We start from the raw sequence: 25,480 nt of genomic DNA on the forward strand, positions 1-25,480 counted from the left end.
TAAGATCTCAGGTCATTCGGGTTAGTTAAAAGATAATCAAGATAAAAAGAATCTGTACAACCTGGATGGCAGCTAATAAAAGGGGTTGTATATTTACGCCGTATATCTTGGTAAAATTGACAATAAAGGAGCGCATGAGCCGTTGTTTCAATATCTCCCAATCTGCAGAGACAGGTACATTCTTTGTAGGGGATTTTCTGATATCTCCCTTCCAGGACTGCTGATTGCAAGGCATTGCATGGTGCCTGTGTCAGAGCTCAGTGACCACTCGTGAGACAGATCCCTCGACAGTACCCTCCTCCAGAGCATCCCCTCCTGGGGAGTCAAGCAGTTCCCCCACATGCTCTGTAGCCAGCAGTTCATCTGAATGCTCCAGAACTTCAACTCCTGTTCCTCTCCCCTGCAGATCTGCGGATTCCCCCATCAAAGCGCAAGGAGGATTTCCCGCCAGTTGGTCCAATGGTGGAAGAGACCAGCACTGCTCTACTTGCTTTTTGGTGACTGTGATGAGGAGAGCGTCCGTGCATTGGGCTAGGCAGTGACCTTGACCACGAGATGCCATCTGCGTTTGTAACAGTGCCAGTGACAGGAAGAGCACTCTGAGAAGTTGTAGACTGGAAAATGAGGCTCGGGGGCATAGAACCCAGAGTGTGACCTGTAGTGAGGTCTGTGACTGTAATGGTCTTCTCTGTCACCACCCCAATAGTCTTGAGAGGAAAAGGGGCTGTGAGGATCCGGCGAATTACAGTCGCCATAAGCCCAATATCGCGGACGGCTATATCTGTAGGTAGAACAGGGACAGACCCTGCAGTCTGGGGAGAGAAGCTGATCCAGGGACTATTCGGGGGATTCGCTCCAGTAGTCCCAAGAACTGGGGGAGCTGGGTGCTGAAAAATCCTCTCGCTTGTCTGAGCTGGATTCTGCATATGGCAGGGGCTTAAAGGGCTCTGATAGAGCCCAATTCAGTCTCGACTTGAGATAGGTGTATAGGGCTCAGCAAGAGAGAGCATTGTGGCTGATCCAACAGCTACTTGGTCTAACGGCTGATCCAACCTGGATCTAGCATCTAACATCTAATGGCTGATCCTACCTGGTCTAATGGGTGATCCAACAGCTGGGGCTGATCCAACGGCTGGAGATAGGCGTATAGGGCTCGTTGAGAGAGAGCATTGTGGCTGAACCAATGGCTGGGGCTGATCCAACAGCTACCTGGTCTAACGGCTGATCCAACCTGGATCTAACATCTAACGGCTGATCCTACCTGGATCTAACATCTAATGGCTGATCCTACCTGGATCTAACATCTAATGGCTGATCCTACCTGGATATAACATCTAACATCTAATTGCTGATCCTACCTGGATCTAACATCTAACATCTAATGGCTGACCCAACCTGGATCTAGCATCTAACATATAACAGCTGATCTTACCTTGTCTAATGGCTGATCCTTGCCTAACGGCTGATCCAACAGCTGGGCCTGATCCAACAGCTACCTGGTCTAACGGCTGATCCAACCTGGATCTAACATCTAACGGCTGTGTCAAGGTCTGGCCAAATGCCAGGGAAGTTCACGGCTTGGCTGAACGCTGTCGACTGAATGACGTACGTTATTTTTCAGCAAGGAGTAGACGGCTGCTGACAGGATTTATAGTGGAAGCCGATAGCTCCCAGCTGGCAATAATTCACGGCTTATCATCCTTCAGCAAGAGGCGTTTGCTCCTTCTAATAGATTCTAATTGCGTTCTGCGTTTAGTGCGCCTGCGTTGTTGTGGTGTCAGTGTTTCATTGCATAGTTCTTCTTCCAATTGGTCTCTCACGCTTTCTGCTGACTCAGGTTGTTGTGCCTGCTCCAAATCATCAGTTGGATCCACCACAGCCGCCTCATGAACGCTGACAGCCGGGCTCTGCTCCTCAGACACTCCTGACTCGGCTGGAAAGCTGACAGCTGTCAGAGATTGAGGGCGTGGCAGGCTGATCCTACCTGGTCTAACGGATGATCCAACAGCTGGAGATAGGCGTACAGGACTTAGTGAGAGAGGGCATTACGGCTGATCCAACGGCTGGTGCTTTGGTACCACATGCTTCTGCTTCTTCTTTCTTTTTGTGGCTGACGACCTGTCGAATCGGTGTCGCTCTCAGCTGTTAGCGCCACTCACTTCTTCTTGGTGAGCTTAGGCTGGTGTGCTGCTTGCGTGCTTGAGTGCCAGACTGAGGCATCAGCTGTGCCGCCTGCGGTTTGGGTTTTCACTTGTTCTTTGGATGCTTTCCCATCTTCTGGTCCGAGGGCACACTCGGGACCCATCTGGGGGCAGATCCCAGGGTCGGGATTGATAGGGGAGGAGCCAAGGGTGGGGCTAGTGATGGTCTTGCAGGGATAGGTAGTGCCTTTGCCAGTGGGACCAGAGGTGGATGAACAGGTAGCTTTGAGGGAGGCACCGTGCTCTTGGCGATCGGAGCTGGAGCATGCGGCTCAGGCTCAGGATTCGATGCTGGTGCTGTCAATCACAAAGCCACGCCTGATGCCTCCATCGACACAGGATGTGTGGGTAGAGGTATGGTACCCGGATCCACCTGCATAGAGGCCGTCCCTGCCTTCGCCAAAAAAGAGGAGGCGATCAGGGGGTCCATGCCCGCTACAGAGATGCTTATATGGAGGGCCCTTTCCCAAAGGAGTGCGCCCAAATGGGAGGTCCTGTTGCATCTTGCCTGTTTTGTAAATCCCCAGCAGACAGAGTACAGGTCTCCTCTGTGGGATTCTCTGAGGCACAGAAGGCACCTGGAATGTCCCTCCGAGAAGAATATCTTAGCGGAACAATCCGAGCAGTGCTGAAAAATCATTTTAATCCATAGGAACCTAGGAAGCTGCCATATCCTGAGTCAGGCCATCGGTCCATCTAGCTCAGCATTGTATATACAGATTGGCAGCGGCTTCTCCAAGGTTGCAGGCAGGAGTCTCTCTCAGCCCTACCTTGGAGATGCTGCCAGGGAGGGAACTTGGAGCCTTCTGCTCTTTCCAGAGTGTCTCCATCCCCTAAGGGGAATATCCATTCATGTGCAACCAGGGCAGACCCTGCTTAGCTAAGGGGACAAGTCATGCTTGCTACCACAAGACCAGGCATTGCTGGTCAGAAGAGCTGGCGGGGGGTGGGGTGCGGCAATAAATGAAAATGCAAAATTGACAGGCAGGAAGACAACCAGCGAGTAAGGGAAGCTAGAAAACAATATGGCAAATAATAATGGGAAGGAGAAATAATACAGCCTGTTTTGAATAGGTTAAGCCCGGAGGAATTTTCTGAAGACCTTACCCTTGCAGTGGTTGGCTAAAGACTGAGGTAAGGAGGTGTACTACCCTCAAGGGGGAGTGGTTTTCCAGCTCTTTTTTCTTAATTTGGTGAAGCTATGGAATGTTCCGGGCTGTGGCTCCTCACAGGTGCATATAACCCAAGTGTGATGCACAGAGACCACGGAGAACTCTGGTTTGTGTAGGGAGGAATCAAGGTCAAGGAAGGAGATGTAATGAAAATTAAAAGCAGAGAGAAAGGATGGGGCAGGCCTAACCCTAACTTCCATCTCCCCACACCCACCAACAAAACGAGTCCAGGGAGAAAGCGTCACATGATCCTCCATTTCCCCACGAACCGGTGATTCGGTCATCAGAGATATGCATCCGGAGCTGGGAGGCCTCTCTTATTTCCTGAAGATGGTCTTGTAAATCCATTTCTGGTAGTTGGCAACCGCTGTGTAGACACCCGGATACCTGGGACTCGCACAACTGTGGCCCCACGAGACAATGCCGAAGACCCGTCCTTCACATACCAATGGCCCACCAGAGTCCCCCTGGTTGGAGGGTGAGTAAAAGACAGTGGCTAAGATTAACGAGAAGGATAACGTTTTGAACAACATTCTGCACTGGAAAAGCATTTTGGAAAGTTTTGCCAGTTTTAGAAAGCTTTTTGTAGGGGTGTGCCCCAAACCGGAAAACCCTGTTGGGTTCGAGCTTACAGTTCCAAACCGAGTTGCTAGATACTGTGCTGCTGCTATTAATACTCGTCGGCGATTGGTTAATAAGAAATTATCGCTGTCTTAACTTTTTCGATTTGAGATATGCATGTATTTTAAGTCCTTTTAATCTTTTATTTCATGTACTGTCCATATTGTACTGGTCTGTGACTGCAACAATAAATGACTGACTGACTGGCTGTTGGGTTTGAATAGAACCGGACTCGAGCCGAACCAGTTCTGGTCTGGTTCTGTGCACACTAAAACTGGGCTCGGTCTGGCTTGAATCTAAGCCAGTTTGGGCCCAGCTCAGCAGGGAAAGGGAACTGATTTTTTTAAAAACAAACTAATCAATTCAAAAATGGCAGATTTGCCACCATTGCAGGGGTTTTTTTGGGGGGGGGTGCTGTCACAGCCATGGGTGAGGGATATGCTTAGGTTCTCCCTCCCCCACCAGCCTCCCCCCGGCCTCCAACACCCCATTTTGGGCCTCTGTGTGCTAGCAGTGGTCATTATGGAGGCCGCCGCACATGTGCACTGGCCATCTCCAAAATGCAGCAGCCTCCAAAATGGCCACCAACAGCGCACAGAGGCCAGGAACAGGTCGAAAATGACCCCAAACAGGCCGTTGGAGACCCGGGAGAGACCAGAGGGGGAGGGAAAACCTCAGCAGACCCCCTCTCTATTTGTTTGTTTGTTTGTTTGTTTGTTTGTTTGTTTGTTTGTTTGTTTGTTTAAAAGCCCAGCCCAGCCCCAGACCGGCTTTTATTTATTTATTTTAAAGCCCAGCCCAGCCCCAGGTTCGGCTCAACCATTCGGGCAAGCCCTAGAGCTGGGAGATCCCATTCGGGTGAGCCCCCGAACCGAGCCAGTCCGAGTGCAAGCCGGTTCGACCTCGAGCCAGCTCGCACACCCCTAGTTTTTATTTATTTATTTTTAAGAAACCTTGACCTCTCGGCTCAAGAGCTGTGACATCTTGAAGGCGAAAGGCTACCCTTCAAGATGGGTGTTGAGAAACTGGAAATGGTCCAGAGGAGGAGAACAAAGAGGTGGGATATGAGAACATGAGCTGGAAGGCAACCTGTCAAGATGCCGTGGCCGTTTCCTGCACTGAGCAGAGGCTGGACTAGATGACCTTCAAGGACCCATCCCACTTAACATTCTGTGATTCTACTAGTACTATGGATATTTATACAAGACTTTTCAAACAAGTTCTCAAAGCAGCTTACAAAGAAAATCAAGAATGAGATAAATCAGGTGTTCTAATAGCATGATTCTATTATTCTAGTATTTTTGATGATGTCACTATTATTTAATTTTTGATTATATAACCCTAACGTCTGTTTGTTTTAGCCGAGATAAAAAGAAGAGGCTGGAAAGCAGTGGTGGTTCGCTTCTATTTAGCAGGTGGAGAGCAGCTGGCACTATCCGTCCCCAGTACAGCATCCCTCCAGTGGCTGTTGCTGGTGTCTACCTTGTGTTTCTGATTCAAGTCCTTTGGGGACAGGGAATCATCCTATCTATCTATCTATCTATCTATCTATCTATCTATCTATCTATCTACTTGTTCTCACAACCATATGGGGAGGGGGGGTCGGCTGCATGGAAGGCACACTCCTGCCTTGTGCCTCACAGATGACCAAAACCTCCTTGGGGCTCTTTCACTCATGCACCCACACAAACACCACAGTGGCGTTCTCCTTTGCTGAAATCAGGAGTTAGGGCCTCCACATGTACCGCAACGCATTATGGGAGCACCAGAGGGGCAGCCCTCAGCACTGCAGCAGCGGTCCTCTCCCTGGCCCCACAAGCCACAGGACTCTATGGTTAACATGGCCGCCTGCTGCTTGGGAGCAGTTCAAAGCCACACAGCAGCACAGACAAGTGGAAGAGAAGGCAGGTTCTGCTTTCTTTCATAGGAACATGAGAAGGTGCCATATACTGAGTCAGACCATTGCTGTATCTAGCTCAGTATTGTCTACCCAGACTGGCAGTGGCTTCTCCAAGGTTGCAGGCAGGAATCTCTCTCAGCCCTATCTTGGAGATGCTGCCCGGGATGGAACTTGGAACCTTCTGCTCTTCGCAGAGCGGCTCCATCCTCTAAGGGGAATATCTTACAGTGTTCACACTTCTAGTCTCCCATTCATATGCAACCAGGGCAGACCCTGCTTAGCTTAAGGGGACAAGTCATGCTTGCCACCACAAGACCAGCTCTCCTCCCCTTAAAAGCATCTGAAATAGGAAGATAGGAAGCTGCCATATACTGAGTCAGACCATTGGTCCATCTAGCGCAGTATTGTCTACACAGACTGGCAGCAGCTTCTCCAAGGTTGCAGGCAGGAATCTCTCTCAGTCCTATCTTGGAGAAGCCAGAGAGGGAACTTGGAACCTTCTGCTCTTCCCAGAGCGGCTCCATCCCTTGAGGGGAATCTCTTCCAGTGCTCACACTTCTAGTCTCCCTTTCATATGCAACCAGGGTGGACCCTGCTTAGCTTAAGGGGACAAGTCATGCTTGCTACCACAAGACCAGCTCTACCTAGCTTTTAACCTGGGAGTCAGGAGTAGCTTCCCAGATGACCGCAGATCCCTGGATTAAACCTTTTTTACCCAGGATCTGTGATCGTGAGAACTGGCTTTGTCTGCCTGTTTATGTAAGCGACTTGGAGACCTTCTACTGAAAAGTGGGGCCAGAATATGTACTGTAGCAGGCATCGAGAAATAAAAAGAGAAAGCGCTCCAGCTGTGAGAAACGTTTAGACGGGCTTAGACATTTCCTCTGCAAAGCTGGAGTGGCCAACATATACCTGGCATGCATCTTTCCCCCCAGTGCTGAACCCGGCACAGATCATGTTCTTGGTGATGTATCCAGCGTATGAGGCTGAGCTGTTGCACTTCCAAGTGGAAATGATCGGGAGGTGCACGCTGCGCAGAGTGTCCGACGTCCGGCCCCCGATGGGGGTGGTATAGCCCCAGCCAGACACTTGGCAAAACCGGCCATCTCTGACTGTCGCCCCCTGTTGGGGAATCGGGACGATGGAGACAGAGCTGCTGTATTTCACCGGCCGGTTCAGCTGTTGGGAGACAATAAGAGAGGTGAGGCAGGTCACTGGGTCTGAGAGAAGTGTGGCAATCCCTCCTGCAGAGCAGGGAGCTGGCCACCATGTCCTGAGGAGGGCAACAAAGATGGCAGCCAAAACCTATGAGGAACAGATGGAGGAGCTGGGTACTTAGGGATGTGCATGGACCCATTTTTGTGATTCGATTCAAATCCGAATCGAATCAGCTTGATTCAATCCAAGCTTGAATCTGCTGCCCTCGAATCTGGGTCGATTGGATTTGAATTTGATTTGATTCAAATTTGAATCGATTCAAATTCAAAAGCCGATTCCGTCTATGTGGATCTATGTGGTCGCTAAGAGTCGACACCGACATGACAGCACTTCATCCATCCATCAATCCATCAATCAATCAATCACCACAACATAAAGTTACACATGTCAGTCAATGGGGAAAAGTTCACCCCACCCCACCCCCTCACATTTCACATTGTAGAAGTTCCCACTTCGGATTCAAATTCAAAATTCTATTCAAAATTCAAAATTTGATTCCTAATCAATTCAAATTCAAATTTGAATCGATTCAAATTTAAAATTCACATTTGAGTCAATTTGGCCAACATTTTAAGGGCTAGGGGGCACCCAAGTGGGTTGGGTGGCAGGTCCCCATGGGTGCCAACTGTCACCCAACCTTCAAAGGAATCGGGCAAAGGGGTGATTTTTTTAGGATTTTTAATGTGTTGTGGATTCTGTGAAATGACTTCTTCATAGGGAATCCCTAGGAAGAGATTATTTGGAGTTATCATTGTAGCTCGGAATATACAGTTAACCACCTCCCCTTACTCACATGTGAATCAAGAGGATAGAGAGAATTTCTTGTCCCTCTCTCATAATATTAGAACCCAGAGTCATCCATTGAAGCTAAATGCTGGGAGATTCAGGACAGACACAAGGAAGTCTTTCTTAACGCAAGGTGTTGTTAAACTATGGAATTCACTGCCACCGGATGTAGCAACGACCACCAATGTAGATGGTTTTAAAAGGTGATTAGACAGATTCATGGAGGATAGAGCGATTGATGACTATTTGCCTGGACAGCTGTATATTTTCTTCTGGATCAAAAGGGGCATGTACCTGAACACCAGGTTCTAGGGAACTCCAATGGGAGAGAGCATTGCCCTCTTTCACCTTCTTGCAGGCTTCCCAGATGTGCCTGGCTGGCCACTGAGTGAGGCAGGATGCTGGTCGAGATGGACCTTTGACCTGATCCAGCAGGGCTTGTTCTTATGCTTTGCAAGGTGGGGTGGGGTGGGGTTGAGCAGGGGTGCTGAACTGAGAAGCCCTCACCTGGGCATGTTCTTGGCCCCCTCAGCTCAGACCCTTTCTCCCTTTGAGATATGGGAGAAATGGAACGTCTCCCTCCACATAAAGGAAACATCGGTCACCTTAATCAGCATGATGTCCGCATTCTTCGAAGTAGTGCTGTAGTCTGGGTGGACCACCATGCGGGCAGGCCTGAAGATCTGCTCCGTGCCTTCAAGCGTGGAGAGCGAATACTCGCCGGCGACGATCAGCATCTGACTGGTCCTGGAGGAAGAGCCAGAGATGGGAGGGAAACAGGGCATGTGGGCTGTGAGATTTCTGGGAGGGCTCTGCAGCAGAAATAGAACAGCTGACATGCCTATGGGGTTACCACAAGGGGGTGCTGTTCAGACTTCCGAAACTTAAGCCAGTGGACCGTTCCTGCCCCCCCCCCCCCAAAAGGGGAAATGATAGTGGAAGCATTCTGCTAATATGGTTTCTCTGTTGCAAGCTAGAAGAGTGGAAGGGATCCCTGAAGGAGCAGCAGTAGGCTCATTTACATGATCGAGAACTGGGTAGGAGGAACCTCATACCCTCGTTTGGGAACAGGGTCAGTCTAGGCAAACTAGGCAACTGTCTAGGGCGCCAGACGAGGAGGGGCACCGACGGTCTGCGCACTGTTATGCATGCAGAAGCCAGGGGCTTGGGCAAGCACAAGCCAAAACTGTAGCTGCATTGTGTCTAATCGTGCAAGCAGTGCAACTGCACGGATCTTGCGCAAGCACACCCTAGGCGGCTAACTCCTCTTGTGTAACTGCTCCGCTTGCATGCTGCGTCCGCACCAGCTTATTTCTTGCCCTATCACAGTGCAAGCGGGAACACAGGTCACCGACATCAGCTCCCAGCATCGTGGAACTCACTTAGGAACATAGGAAGCTGCCGCATACTGAGTCATACCCTCGGTTCATCTAAATCAGTATTACCTACCCTGACTGGCAGCGGAGCTCCAGAGATTCAGACAGGAGTCTTTCCCAGCCCTACCTGGAGATGCTGCCAGGGATTGAACCTGGGACCTTCTGCATGCAAAGCAGAAACTGCAGCCCTGAACTATAGCCCTAACCCTTCAAAATAGGAAGCTCTACAGCTGAACCCTCTCTCCATCAATAAAAAGCCATATGAAGCCTCTATATCAGGGCTGCTCAACTTCCGCCCTCCTGCAGATGTTGGTCTGCAACTCCCATAATCCCTGGCTATTGGCCACTGTGGCTGAGGATGATGGGAGTTGTAGTCCAGAAACAGCTGGAGAGTTGAGCAGGCCTGGTGTAGATACATCACCACCGACAGATGTACATATCAGGCAGTATAATAGCAATAGCAATAGCAATAGCACTTACATTTATATACCGCTCTATAGCCGGAGCTCTCTAAGTGGTTTACAATGATTTAGCATATTGCCCCCCAACATTCTGGGTACTCATTTTACCGACCTCGGAAGGATGGAAGGCTGAGTCAACCTTGAGCCCCTGGTCAGGATCGAACTTGTAACCTTCTGGTTACAGGGCGGCAGTTTTACCACTGCGCCACCAGGGGCTCATGATAGATAAATAAATAAATATACTGAGTCAGACCCTTGCTTCTTCTAGATTAATACTGTCTACTCTGACTGGCAGCAGCTGTCCAAGGTTTCGGGCAGGAGTGCCTCCCAGGCCTACTTGGAGCTGCTGCCAGGGCATGAACCCGGGACTTTTAGATGAGCTATGACCTCCAGCCCACGTGGGGACTATCTTACAGCAGTCAGTGCTCATGTGAATCTCCCATCCAAATGCAAACCAAGGCAGACTTGGCTTAGCTAAGGGAACCATTCAGGCCCGTTCCCACGAGACCAGCATGGATATTTATCTCCATGGGTATAAATCCTGGGCTACCACAACATGGAACAAACCACTCCAGAATTTTCACTCAAGGCACAAATGGCCAGGCTCAAACTATCACACTTTGGACACATTATGCTCCCTTGAGAAGTCCATCATGCTGGAGAAAGTTGAAGGCAAGAGAAGAAGAGGATGACCAGCAGCCAGGTAGAGGGACTCGATGACAACAGCCATGAATGCCCCACTGAGAGACCTTCAAGGCCAAGTTGAAGACGGATCATCCTGGAGAGAATCTATGTGGTCACCACAATATAAAGTTGCACATGTCAGTCAACGGGGGAAGGGTTCTCCCCACCGCAACCCCCTCACATTTCACATTGTGGAAGTTCCCAATTCGGATTCAGCACTTCGCCTTTTGAAACCTTGCCTTGATCTTGAATTTACGAAATATTTTGAATGAGCATGCCCTCCCCCCCGCCCGGCATCTCTCCATCATGCCATGGTGAACCCAGCCAGCCCCCCCCCCAAGCCCTTACCCAGTCTTGCAGTGCGCCGCGGTGAGGACCCAGGTCTGGCTGATCAGGACCCCCCCACAGAAATGGTAGCCGGTATTCCTCTTCAGAGACACCAGGTACTTGGAAGAGGGGGGGGCCATGATGAAACCCCCAATAATGCGCTGGGGGTCGCTCTCTCCATCTGCAGAGGATAAACAGGGACTGCCAAGTAATAGTAGTAATAATAATAACAATGATGATAATAATTATAATAACAATAAAGAGGAGGAGGAAGAAGAGGAAGAAGAAGAAGAAGAAGAAGAAGAAGAAGAAGAAGAAGAAGAAGAAGAAGAAGAAGAAGGAGGAGGAGGAGGAGGAGGAGGAGGAGGAGGAGGAGAAGGAGAAGGAGAAGGAGAAGGAGAAGAGGAGACTTTGTTTGCTGGCCGCCCCATAACAACTTGTTTTCTGGGTGGGCAGTTCACAACACTATAAAAACATCCAATTAAAACACAGCACAAAAACCAAACACAATATTTATTTATTTCACATATTTTAGTTATTTAATATGAGCATTAATATATATAATATAGAAAAAAGGAGGAGGAGGATATAGGGACATAGGAAGCTGCCATATACTGAGTCAGACTATAGGTCCATCTAGCTCAGTATTGCCTACCTAGACTGGCAGCGGCTTCTTCAAGGCTGCAGGCAGGAATCTCTCTCAGCCCTATCTTGGAGATCCTGCCAGGGAGGGAACCTGGAACCTTCTGCTCCTCCCAGAGCAGCTCCAACCTTTAAGGGGAATATCTTACAGTGCTCACATGTAGTCTACCAATCAAATGTAAACCAGGGTGGACCCTGCTTAGCAAAGGGGACAAGTCATGCTTGCTCCCACAAGACCAGCTCTCTTCCCTGGGCTGCTCACAACACCATAAAAACATCCAATTAAAACACAAAATGAACCTATCACAATATTTATTCATTCACTCACTCATTCATTCATTCAGCATATTATTTAATATGAATATTAATGCATATAATAGAAATTAGAAAATATAGTCAAAAACATTTAAAAACCTTTAAAAAACAACAACTGAAGTTCTAAAAGCCTGAGTGAACAAAGAAGCCTTCACCTGGCATCTAAAAGAACAAGGTGATGACACCAGTTGAGCCTCACTGGGGAGGCTGATCCGTAAACGGGGTGCAACCACTGAGAAGGCCCTCTCCCTGGTAGTCACCCACCTTACCTCATTTGGCAGAGGCACTCAAGGCAGGGCCTCTGAAGAAGTTCTTAAGGTCCCAGATGAGACATATGGGGCAAGGTGCTCTCTGGGGTAACCTGGTCCCACATCTCATCAGAGTCTTGGAGGGGGCAAAGTTCCTACAAAGGCAGTTTTGCACAGATTTTGGTCAAATGAGCCAAGCCTAGATTGTGATAGGAGTCAGGAAGTACCAGACAATCTTCATGGGACTTCAAAGGAACATAGGAAGCTGCCTTATACAGAATCAGACCATTGGTCCATCTAGTTTAGGGGTCTGTTTACACTAGAGGTTTCCAATAGGGGATACTACTACCCCTAGGGGTACTTGGTGCTCCTGGTGGCGTGGGGGGGGGGTACTCAGGATCCTCCTGTCTCCTCACCTGCCACCATGCTATTTGTTCCAGAATGTAGGGATGTGTAAAACGATTCGAAACTGACTCGATTCAACTCAAATCTGGCCGATTCATGTAATTCGAATGGAATCACCCCTAAAAAGGGGTGAATCACCCCTAAAAAGGTGAATCACCCCTTAAAAGGGGCGATTAGGGGTGAATCACCCCAAAAAGGTGTGATTAGATTCGGAGTCGAATCAGCCCGATTCAAATCAAATGAATCCAAATCATTTCAACCTGCATGGGAAGACAGGGGAGGGAGAGGAGAGCCTCCTTTCGGCCTTAAAAAAAGAAAGAAAAGAAATAGGTGCCGGGACACCAAGAAATTACCTTTGATTTGCAGAGCCCGCAGTGTAGGGGGGAGGCGGTGACCCGACCCACCACCCCGCTGCAGCCCACCAGCTCCTGCTTTTAAAAACAAGAGATGCACAGTCACCTTTGAACTGCTCCTGGTAGCAGTAACTACAGAGCATGCAGCAGGCGGAGGTGGCGGTGACCCAATCCACCATTTGTCCCCATGCCTGCTGGCCACTCACATTGGGCTATCCCTTTAAATAGCCTCCGTATCCATGGGGAGACCATTTGAAGGGATAGCTCAGTGTTATTTTCACGAGAACACTGGTGTTTTTGCCCAAAAAAACCAGAAGCAGAAAATAGACTCCATTAATTCTAGTTAGAAATACTTGTCAATCTCTTTTCTCCTTCCCTCCCTCCCTCCCTTCCTTCCTTATTTATACATACATACATATTCTTATACCACCCAAAACTCACATCTCTGTGCAAGCCCACAAGAAAAGGCAGGAAAGAAATTATGGATCGCTTTAATCATTGGTTCCCTGTAATTGAAATCAGTATGGTAATTAAAACACATGCACACAAACACACACTCAGGGGGAACTGACTAATTACGGTTTACGGAAGATCAGCGAAACTACAATTCATCAGCTATGCTGGACAAGAAGCAATTGGAGACGGTTTCAAGGAGGAAGCTTCTAATTAAGGTTGCAGGGAACCATTGCAGAATAGGGTTTAGAAAATATAGAAAAATATAGAACAATATAGAAAAATTCTGGCTGTGGGGATCGCCGTAGCTGGATGATATAGGATGACATTAAGGGCCCCAAGGAAGCACTGTTTTAATCCCAATTGCAGATAGTTAGGGACGTAGGAAGCTGCATTAAACTGAGTCAGACCATCTAGCTCAGTATTGTCTACACTGACTGGCAGCGGCTTCTCCAAGGTTGCAGGCAGGAGTCTCTCTCAGCCCTGTCTTGGAGATGCTGCCAGGGACTGAAGCTGGGACCTTCTGCATGCAAAGGAGATACTCTACCACTGAATTATAGCCATGTCTCAGGTAGGGATGTGCAAATCGATCTGTATCCGAATCGGCCTGATTCGGGTGATTTGTAGACAGAACAAATTGCCCCTGTGCTCAATTGCCCAGATTCGGGTACAAAACAAATCACCCATATACGGACTCCCCCAAATTTGGGGATTTGGACCTTCATTTCGTGGTCAAAGTGGGTTGGGTGGTAGTGCCCAATGGGTAGAAGCTACTCCCCAAATTTCAAAGAAATCGGGCAAAGGAGAGATTTTTATTTTTATTTTTTGAAGTTTGCACATCTTTAAGCTTTCCCCTATAGGGAATAAGGGGGATTTCAGCAGCCTTGTAACTCCACATGGGGGGCACCAGGGTGGCCCAGAGTGAGTTGTGGTGGGTGGTAGTGCCCAATGGGTGCAAGGAAGCTACCCACCAGATTGCAAAGGAATTGGGCAAAGTTGTGCAAATGCAAAACATCGGCTGCACTCGAGGGGCTCCAGGAAGGGAAGCAAACCCACGGACGCCCTTTTAATGCACCTCTACAAGTGTTACCAGGCTCACTTTTGAAAGAAGATGTCAATGTGCCAGTTTCAAAGACAAATGGCTGGAAATTGCAGCGGGTAAGTGGCGAGGAGCCAGAATCTCCCCGCTAATGTTCCTTTAAGTGGAGATAAGTGTCCTTTTCGTTGGCGGAGAATAATTTCCAAGGTATTTTGAAACAGCAGTAAAGCTGCAGTTGTTAATCTGTGTGTTCTTACTGTGGGTGGCAGAGAGGAGATGCGGGAGTCATCGTCTCAGCCTCCCCATGGGCGGCAGGTCACAGCTAACCTCAGGGATGTTGCACGGTATTTAAAAGATCTGGGCCCCGGACCCACGGCCCCACTTTCATTCATTCATTCATTCATTCATTCATCATCATGTTTATTTGTGGTCATAGACCAAAATTTAAAGCATACATAATAATACACAGATAATATAATAATAGTATATTCAAAGATCCAATATTATCTCATCCTGATCAGCAGTTTCCAATTTACATAATCTGGTTTACCATCTGTTGTCTAACATTCTTAGCTACCTCCCAGAACTTAGCAGCTTTAATTGTTACATTCAGTTTTTATACCACCCTTCCGAAATGGCTCAGGGCAGTTTACAATTAAAACAAAACCATTATACACAGTTGTTGTATCTATTTATCTATCTATCTATCTATCTATTCGATTTCTATACCGCCCTTCCAAAAATGGCTCAGGGCGGTGTACACAGAGAAATAACAAACAAATAAGATGGCTCCCTGTCCCCAAAGGGCTCACAATCTAGAAAGAAATGTAAGATAGACCCCAGCAACAGTCACTGGAGGGACGCTGTGCTGGGGGTGGAGAGGGCCAGTTACTCTCCCCCTGCTAAATAAAGAGAATCACCATGTTAACAATTAAAACAAAAATTATAAAACAGTATCAAACAATTAACAATTAAAACATCATTTTTTTAAAAAAACATCATTTGGCTGTTGAACACATTTATTTATTTGTTTGTTTATCCCACTCTTCCTCCCAGAAGCCAAGAGCGGTGTGCCTGGTCTATGTTTATCCTCACAACAACCCTGTGAGGTAGGTTAGTCTGCAAGATATGTGACTGGCGAGGAGAGCTGGTCTTGTGACCGCAAGCATGACTTGTCCCCGTAGCTAAGCAGGGTCTGCCCTGGTTGCATATGAATGGGAGACTAGAAGTGTGAGCACTGGAAGAGATTCCTCTCAGGGGATGGAGCTGCTCTGAGAAGAGCAGAAGGTTCCAAGTTCCCTCCCTGGCAGCATCTCCAAGATAGGGCTGAGAGAGATTCCTGCCTGCAACCTTGGAGAAGCCGCTGCCAGTCTGTGTATGCAATGCTGAGCTAGAGAGACCAATGGTCTGACTCAGTATATGGCAGCTGCCTATGTTCCTATGTGCCTATGGCCCTCCAGAGTCATCACCAGATGAGTTCCATGGATGAATGAGGATTTGAACTTGGATCTCTCCAGGCCACACTAACCAGACGCCTCCCTAAAAATAATTGTGCATGTTTTTCAAAGTCTCTGTGATTATAATCAGTAGTGGCTCATCCTAAGAACCCAGCTTGAGGCAGCTTTTTAGGGGTGATTGATCTCTTTAGGGGTGATTCACCCCTTTTAGTGGTGATTCGGTTCGAATCACTTGAATCGGCCCGATTTGAATTGAATTGAGTCAAATTCGAATCATTTTGCACATCCCTACATTCTGGAACAAATAGCATGGCTGCAGGTGTGGGAAGACAGGAGGATCCTGAGTAATCCTGGGGAGCCCATCCAGAGCAGAAGATCCCAGGTTCAATCCTTATGTCAGGCTGGAAAAGACCCCTGTCTGAAAAGCTGGTTAGCTGCTGCCAGTCAGTGTAGGAAATAATCAGATAGACGGACCAAGGCTCTGACTCAGCAGAAGGACGCAGCATATGTTCGCCAGAAGAATCCATAGCTTAGTGAAAGAGCACACGAGATGCACACAGGAGGTCCTGGTTCAGTCCCTAGCAGCATCCAGGCTAGGAAGGTCTGAAACCCTGGAGAGCCGTTGCCAGCCAGGGTAGACAATACTGAAGCAGTCAGTCCTTTATTGCGGTCATAGACCAGTGCATAGTTAAAACATACATACTTACATACAAAAAGAAAGAAACTCAGCATAATAAAACGGACAGATTATAACACAATAGTGACAAGTTAAAATTAAGGCAGTTGTGGTGAACTCCAAATAGATCTAACTGAAAACCTTATTAAGCAGAGCACCCTCCATTGCAATCATGAGACAGGAATCACAGGGGAAGGAAAGAAAAGAACAGAACATTATTGAAAACCTGAGCGGATGGTGCAAATGATATGACAATACCTTGCCATTTTGATGATTAGGTTGTCATCAGAACTGGACAATAAGTACTTCAAATAGAAGTCATCCAAGTGCCTGGGAAAACGTTGCAACAAAGGGGACACTAATCTTAAGCGGGTGTCCCTATAAAAGTTACAATAAAGTATGGCATGCGCAATTGTCTCCACTTGACCAAACCCGCAAGGGCAAAGTCGAGCAGAAAAAGGGGTACCTTTAAATCTTCCCTCCATGACAGCAGATGGAAGCGCATTAAGACGGGAAAGCGTCAGAGCACGTCTAAATTTGGGGATGGTAACTAGACTTAGATAGCTAGCTGGTTTAGTGTTGAAGATTTGATCCCCTAGAAAGATATTCTTAGGCAGAGAAGCGACTTCTTCCTGCAGTTCCATGTCCATGATACGTTGTTTAATCTCAGGACGATACTGAACTAAATGGACCACAGGTCTGACTCAGGAAGCAGCAGCAAATGTTCATCAGGAGCATCCATCGCTCAGTGGTAGAGCAATGCCTGCAGAAGGGCCCAGGTTCAATCCCTGCTGGCAGCATCTCCAGGCAGGGCAGGGAAAGACTCCTGCCTCGAACCTTGGAGAGCCGCTGCCAGTCAGAGCAGAGAATACTCAGATAGACCAAGGGTCTGACTCAGTATAAGGCAGCCTCCTGTGTAAATACTGGGGTAGAATGTGAACAGGGTGCTACCAGGAAGCGCAAAATCTGAACTCCAGGGATAACCAGGGGCCCAGGGCACCTTTCTTATGAGGCAAGGCTACAACACCTGGGGCTATAGAGTTTAGAAAAAAGATGACTGCGAGGAGACCTGAGAGAGGTCTACAAAATCATGCATGGTGTGGAGAAAGTGGAGAGAGAGGAATTCTTCTCCCTATCACACAACACTAGAACCAGGGGTCATCCCATGAAATTGATTGCCAAGAAATTTAGGACCAGCAAACGGAAGTACTTTTTCACACAACTTGCATGATCCACTTGTGGAATTCTCTGCCACAAGATGTGGTGACAGCCGACAACCTGGAAGGCTTGAAGATGGGTTTGGATAACTTCCTGGAGGAGAGGTCTATCAAGGGCTACTAGTCGGAGGGCTGTGGGCCACCTCCAGCCTCCAAGGCAGGATGCCTCTGAGTACCAGTTGCAGGGGAGTCACAGCAGGAGAGAGGGCATGCCCCTTTTAGCTCATGCCTGTGGCTTCCAGTGGCATCTGGTGGGCCACTGTGCGAAACAGGATGCTGGACTAGATGGGCATTCTTGGGCCTGATCCAGCAGGGCTGTCCTTAAGTTCTTATGGAGCACAAGGCATCTTCCTTGTGAGCAATTAGCCCTGACCATGTTGGCTCTCTTGGCTATCCTTGTGGCCAGCTGCAGAGAGAGTCACTTCTCTCTCCTCTCTCCTCCCCACCTTCAGCATCACTATCCAGCAGTGACGGATCGGCCCCCGAGGACAGCTCCTAATTGATCTGATACTCTACTCTCATCTTCTCCCTGACATTAGCCGGGTGAGACTCATCGATTATTCATGGAACGGCGGGTGTGATTTCTCCAGAGGTAGTCGAGGAATGAGCGAGAGGGAGCCTAATTGTTTTTCAAGGGGATTTTAATCATCTGGATCTAGGCAATATGCCACCAAATTGGAAGGACTGCAGGGCACACCCAGAGGCCACTTAGTCCACCCCCTCACTTTCTGCTGCTCAGGGCAAGAATGCAGGGCGATCTGCCCACATCCCCATCATATAATGCTTCTCAAACAGAGGGGGGCGGGTAGCAGCGTTCCCTCTAACAGCAATTCCCAGATGTTGCTGACTACAACTCCCATAATCCCCAAGCAAAAGCCATTGCAGCTGGGAGTTCTGGGAGCTGTAGTCAACAACATCTGAGACTCCCTGGGGAACAGTGTTCCCCAGATGTCATTGGACTACAACTCCCATCAACCCCAGCCACAAAGCCAAAGTCCAACAACATCTGGGGGCCCATGTTTGAGAAGCCCTGCCATTTTTATACACACACACACAGTATACATATGCATTTCTTTCCCGCTCTTCCTCCACTCAGCCCAGAGTGGTGTATATGGTTATGTTTGCTCTCACAACAACCCTGTGAGGTAGGTTAGGCTGAGAGAAACATGACTGGCCCAAAGTCACTCAGTGAGTTTTGTGGTTGAATGGGGATTTCAACTCAGGTCTCCCAGGTCTTAGTCTAGTGCTCTAACCACTACACCACACTGGCTCCCATTGACAGTTTGACATTCTACCCTTTGGGGGCATTCTATCAGGGGCGGCCCTTTAATGAGGCCAGGCGAGGCGATAGCCTCGGGTGGAGCAAGTGGAAGGCAAAACGCCCCTTTGTTGCTGCCATCAGAGAAAGTCTGTGGGACTAATTGGAACCTTGCAAGAAGCACAAGGAAAGGAGCACTTGCAAGGCTCAAGTTTGAAAGGGGGCTGCTCCTCACCAGAGGCAAGGACCAAGCATCCCACCACCTAATGATGCAGCGGGAAATGACTTGACTAGCAAACCAGAGGTTGCTGGTTCGAATCCCAGACTATGTTTCCCATACCATATGTTTCCCAGACTATGGGAAACATCTATATCAGGCAGCAGCAATAGAGGAAGGTGCTGAAAGGCATCATCTCATAGTGTGCAGGAGGAGGCAATGGTCAACCCCTCCTGTATTCTCCCAAAGACAACCACAGGGCTCTGTGGATTCACCACGAGTCGACACCGACGCGACGGCACACCTTTACTTTACTTTACCACGGGCGCTGTAGTACTTTGGACCACACCCACATCCATGCCTTGCACCCACTGTACACCCGCCTCCCATATAAATGTAGACTGTAAGCTCCTCAGGGCAGAGCCTCTATAGGCAAGATGGGCCACGCTGCCTCCCTGCCACTCCCATTCAGCGCCTTCGCTCAAGAGCTGTTTGGGTGTGTCCTTTGGATGCTCCGAGCAAGGCAGAGAAAGAAGCCCCCAGCCAGTGTTTGAACAAAGCCTCGAATAGGAGCAACAGAGGGACCGTGTGGCCACTCCCTCTGTTAGTGGCCACGGGTGAGGGGGGTGTGGACAGACAAGTCCGGCAGCCCCCAGAGGGAGCAAGCGAGGGGTGAGAGCTTTTGGTGGCCCCTGGAGTTGCCAGGGGAGTGGGGGACGAACCTCTGGTGGCCCGCAGAAGTGGTCAAGGTGTCAGTGGCCTGAGGAAGCCTTTCTCCCATGCTTCATGGTAGCCACACGCCTATTATGTAGCCTGCTAAATACTATGCCAAATAGCGGATGTTCACTCCTAGGCCAGAGTGCGCTCAGAAAATTTGGATTCGGGTGCAACCCAATCCGGATGTGACAATATTGGATTCGGATTCTATGGGCTCCGGCGATATCAGATTGGATTCGGAATTTGAATCTGAATTCCGACTTAAACTCTGGTTTCCTCCCCATAGTGGTCAATGGGATTTCCCCATTCACCTCTATGGGAGGAAATCCTATTCCAGTCTGCTAATTCTGAAATTCCAAAGTATTTCTGGAATTAATTTCAATATTTCAGAATTAATTCTGACTTTAAAGTAAAGTTGTGCCGTTGAGTCGGTGTCGCCTCCTGGGGACCACAGAACCCTGTGGTTGTTTTTGGTTGAATACAGGAGGGGTTTACCATTGCCATCTCCCGCTCAGTATGAGATGATGCCTTTCAGCATCTTCCTATATCACTCCTGCCTGATATATGTGTATCCCATAGTCTGGGAAACACACCAGCGGGGATTCAAACCAGCAACCTCTTGCTCCCTAGGCAACGCTGCTGTGCCATTAGGTGGCTAATTCCGACTTTACCAATCTGATTTTTAAAAAATCAACAAAATAGATTTGGATTTTACCCATTTTTACCGATTTGGGGCAATTGTGGATAAACTCCAGATTCTCAAATCCGAATGTGCAGAGGCCTGTTCACTGCACGATGTTGCCTCAATGCTCATGTGCGCACCTGAGCACAGAGACAAGATGCATGTGCACCAGACTTCGAGATCAGAAGCAGCCTTTCACTGAGGCGGGGTGAAGAAATCATCTCACGTGAGCAGGGGTGGGGGGGTGTCCTGCAATCACGTGCCGGCAAGCATATCTCTCTCTCTCTCTCTCTCTCTCTCTCTCTCTCTCTCTCACACACACACACACACCCTGCCGTCGCCTTTCTTTACCCCACAAGAGCACCCCCATGGGAACACACTGGCTGAATACTGTGCAAAATTCTGTGCACGTTTTAACGAAACGTGCGCTCTTGCGCAGACACAGAAATCGTGCAAACACAGTTGCGCAATGCTCATCCAGCGAGCGACCCCGTTGGCTCAATTCTGGATGTTTGCACAAAAGCACCGTTGCACAACTGGGCACACATTCCATTAAAATGCTCGCGGAACTTGGTGGAGTTTGTGAGTCCCTGTTCATGCCCCCCCCACCGCCATTGTCAGACCAGGAGGGGCTGGGATGGGCCTGCCCCCCTCCCCAATTTTTTCTCTGCTCCCCCACATTTTAAAAAAAACTATTTCCCCCCCAAAAAAACCAAACATTGCTTTCACATAGGACTGGTCGAGGTCAGCTAAACTGCCCCCTCCTTTTTCTGGTGTCCCCCTAACTTTTGTGCCTGCTATGGGTCTGTTCCTTGCCCCAATGGGATACAGCTCTCCCCCTCTGAATTTGAGACAGGAAATGGTTCTGCCACTGCTGCCTGGCTTGGTAGCGTCTGAGAAAGCTCGTCTGTCATTGTTGTGGCCTCCGCAGCATGGCTAAAAAATACTGAACACCCACCCACAGATGTGGGTGGGACTCATATTTGCCTCAGGCAGCAGCATAACTTGGGCCACGCCGGTTTTGAAACCAGGGAGAAAGCTGAACCTGGAAAGCTGACAAGAGCACACTGAGAACATTTTAACAGGGTGTTCTCAACAGGCAAAAAAATCAGGATAAAATGGGAGAAGTGATTTACCGTATTTACCCAAATAGAAGGTGACTCTGAATTTGAGCCAATGCCTTAGAAGCTAAAGTTGTGCCATCGAGTCGGTGTCGACTCCTGGTGCCCACAGAGCCCTGTGGTTGCCTTTGTTGGAATACAGGAGGGGTTCACCATTGCCTCCTCCCATGCAGTATGAGATGATGCCTTTCAGCATCTTCCTATATAGCTGCTGCCCGATACAGGTGTTTCCCATAGTCTGGCAAACATACCACCGGGGATTCGAACCAGCAACCTCTGGCTTGCTAGTCAAGTCGTTTAGAGAGGTTAAATACAGGTTACATCTGTATTTACATGTTACACCTGTATTTACCCAAAAGAAAGAGGACTTCAAATTCAAGACAACCCCCCACACCAATTTTTTAACAGGAAAAATTTGAGGGGAAATCTCATCTTGGATTTGGGTAAATTCAGTAACAGGAACAGGGCCAAGAAATAAAGGACTGCAGAGACTAATCCAAAGGGTAGTCTTTTGAATGGAAAAAAACCCTCTGGGGGAATGAAGGCTTTTTTATTTGTTTTTATTAAATTTTACCATAAAATTTTTATACTGCCCTTCCAAAAGGTTCAGGGCAAGAACTTTTGAGCAGAGGAATTTGATGATAGGCCAAAGAGAAGTCCAAAGTTGTGAACTCGGAGGCCTCTTTCAGAGTAAGCTGGAGTAAGCTGGTCACCACATCTAAAAAAGGACATTGTAGAACTGAAAAAGGTGCAGAAGAGGGCAACCCAGATGATCAAGGGCCTAGAGCACCTTTCTTATGAGGCAAGACTACAACATCTGGGGCTTTTTCATTTAGAAAAAAGACGACTGCAGGGAGACATGATAGAGGTCTATAAAATCATGCATGGTGTCGAGAAAGTGGAGAGAGAGAGATTCTTCTCCCTCTCACACAACACTAGAACCAGGGGTCATCCCATGAAATTGATTGCCGGTAAATCTAGGACCAACAAATGGAAGTACTTTTTCACACAATGCATAATCCACTTGTGGAATTCTCTGCCACAAGATGTGGTGACAGCCAACAACCTGGATGGCTTGACAAGGGGTTTGGAGAACTTCATGGAGGAGGGGTCTATCGAGGGCTACTAGTCGGAGGGCTAAAGGCCACCTCCAGCCTCAGAGGCAGGATGCATCTGAGTACCAGTTGCAGGGGAGTAACAGCAGGAGAGAGGGCATGCCCTCAACGCCTGCCTGTAGGCTTCTCAGAGGCATCTGGTGGGCCACTGTGTGAAACCGGATGCTGGACTAGATGGGCCTCCTTGGGCCTGATCCAGCAGGACTGTTCTTATGATTTCACTGATATTGGGTAATGGCTGACAATTTACTGCCATGTTGTAAATTACATATCTGAAATCTATGCAGATCCGAAGTGTACCATTTGATTTCCGCACAAGAACAATGGGAGAGACCCTTTCTGTGGCATCAGCATGCTGTATGATGTCAGCATGCTGTGGTCTTAGAAGCTCCTGTTGACATGGTTGGCGGAACACTATGTGTAACATTCAGCAATCAATCAAACACATTCAAAGTCGGGTTGAAATGGTCTTCTGAGGCTTGAGCAAAGGCTTATACCATACAGTAGTCATATACACTAAACTGGTCTGACTCTAAGGCTTGAAGAGCAACTTCATCAGGCTTGGCATCCCCTTGCACGTTGGCAGGAAAGGGCAAATGATTATATATATTCTTTGGCCTTCAGGGCACAGGCAGTGAAGAAATATAGCCTTCTGCTTTGCTGGAGTAAAATCTGGGGTCTGTATGGTGAGGAGGTAATTGCAGAAGTAAGACCTCCGTGATTCCTGGGGTGGACAAGAAAAAAGGCGGTGATGGAATCTAAGCCATGTGCAGTGGGCATCCAAAGAACATCACCGTTAAGAACATAAGAACAGCCCTGCTGGATCAGGCCCAAGGATGCCTATCTAGTCCAGCATCCTGTTTCACACAGTGGCCCACCAGATGCCTCCGGGAAGACCACAGGCAAGAGCTGAGGGCATGCCGTCTCTCTTGCTTTTGCTCCTCTGCAACTTGTATTGAGAGGCATCTAGTCTCTGAGGCTGGAGGTGACCTATAGCCCTCAGGCTAGTAGCAATTAGTAGATGTGCCCTCCATGAATTTGTCTGAGCCCCCTTTAAAGACATCAAAGCTAGTGGCCATCACCACATCCTGTGGCAGGGAATTCCATAGATTATGTGCGGTGTGAAAAAGTGCTTCTTTTGCCAGTCCTAAAGCTTGCAAGAGCTTTTGCAAGCTTTGCAGGCTCACACACATCACTGGTTCAAAATCTCGTCGCCAGATGTTTGATAGCTGCTTCCCTCATAAAGACAAAGTAGTTTTAACTTGGTTTAACTAAGACTTTATTCAGAAATAACTACATTTTTCTCCTTCTCCTCCTCCTCCTCCTCTCCCTCGCTTCATTTTATTTCATTTTATTTCATTTTATTTCATTTTATTATTCATTCATTCATTCACTTGCTTGCTTATTTTCTTATTTACTTATTTATTTACCTACTTATTTATTTATTTATTACATTTCTATATGGCCCTATCCAAAGACTCTGGGTGGTGTATGTTCTGACTCCACTCCCTGCAAACTCTCTACAGGATTCCCACTGGGACAAACTTCTAAAATCACAAAACAGAAAAGACTACTAGAAACCTGCTTCAACTGCCGTCTCCAAACTACATACAAGGGCAGCCCCACGTAGAGTGCATTACAGTAGTCAAGCCTGGCGGTTACCAGCATATCACCGCCTAGAGATTTCTATATTTGGCGGTATATACATTCAATCAATCAATCAGTCAGTCAGTCAGTCAAATACGTACTACCATTTTGAGGTCATTTATCTTAAGAAACATGATTAAATGTTGAGAAAGGCTGGACCACTTTCCATCTCCAAGAGGCTCCTGTTTCAAAGTGGCGTGGCCGTCCGGCGGTTGGCTACTCACCAATCAAGGGGAAGAGCTGGAGAAAAAGTAGGAGTCGTGGCTTGCAGAATCCCATCTTGCGCTTGCCTCCAAAGCACCCGCTTAAAAGGAGCTGCCCTTGGGACAGGGACTCGCGGAATCTGCCTTTCCCCGCATGCCAGGCATCCCGGGTCTTCTTTCTGTTGCCGTGGCAACCCACATCCCAGCAAGAACAGTCAGGCATTCAGAGAGGGACTTCGGGACACCAGCGAGGGCTTTTCCTCGCTTCGCCTTGTCTTCTCAGCTTCCCTCTGCTCCACACTGGCACGAGGCGAGAGGCACGAAGCGAGAGGCACGGCTGCCCCCCTCGGCCAGCTCCGGTTTCTTGGCCACGACTCCCACCGGACCCTGAGGGGGCTGCTGTCTCTTGCATGCATCTAGCGTTGGCTTTCCAAAGCAGATCACTCACAGCCTCCAAAGGGAGCGGATCCAGCTTCTCAGTGCAGATGCGGTGTGGAAGCCCTGTGGGGTGGGCCCCCAAGAAAGATGAAACACACCCCTGCTGCTTGAGAGATCTGGCACTGGCTCATTTGCCCCCTCTCGTGAAATCCCCACTAATATGGCGCCAGTAAGCTTGGTTTATTTAGAACGACAGAATCATAGAACGTTGAAGTTAGAAGGGCACCCAGAGGTCTTCTAGACCCACCCCCTGTTTCAGTGCAGGAAACTGCTATAGCATCTCAGACGGATCGTCGTCCAGCCGCTGTCTGAAGATCTCAAGTGAAGGAGAGCTCACCGTTGCATGTGGCAGGCTGTCCCACTGTCCAACAGCTAGATAGATAGATAAACTTTATTACGATCGTTGATCGTCCAACAGCTCTTACAATTACGGAATCCTTCCAAATGTCTACCCTGAATCAGTATCTAGCCATTTTAACCTATTGGTTCCAGTCCAGACCTCAGGAGCCACAGACAACAAGCCCGATCCTT

The 25,480-nt window shown here is 48.4% G+C and overlaps 1 protein-coding gene across 1 annotated transcript; it reads right to left on the reverse strand.

Annotated features, from left to right (window-relative positions):
• Positions 1 to 2,479: 2,479 nt before the first annotated feature.
• On the reverse strand, positions 2,480 to 24,828 carry LOC128338556 (trypsin-3-like). Its single transcript, XM_053281183.1, has 5 exons — positions 24,533 to 24,828; positions 10,768 to 10,927; positions 8,504 to 8,645; positions 6,807 to 7,073; positions 2,480 to 3,840 (listed from the first exon to the last, which is right to left on the reverse strand). The coding sequence occupies exons 1-5, from the start codon at positions 24,732 to 24,734 to the stop codon at positions 3,691 to 3,693; spliced, it is 921 nt and encodes a 306-aa protein (XP_053137158.1). The 5' UTR covers positions 24,735 to 24,828; the 3' UTR covers positions 2,480 to 3,690.
• Between the last annotated feature and the right edge of the window lie 652 nt (positions 24,829 to 25,480).

The sequence above is a fragment of the Hemicordylus capensis genome, chromosome 16, assembly GCF_027244095.1.
Source record: "Hemicordylus capensis ecotype Gifberg chromosome 16, rHemCap1.1.pri, whole genome shotgun sequence".
NCBI lineage: Eukaryota > Metazoa > Chordata > Lepidosauria > Squamata > Cordylidae > Hemicordylus > Hemicordylus capensis.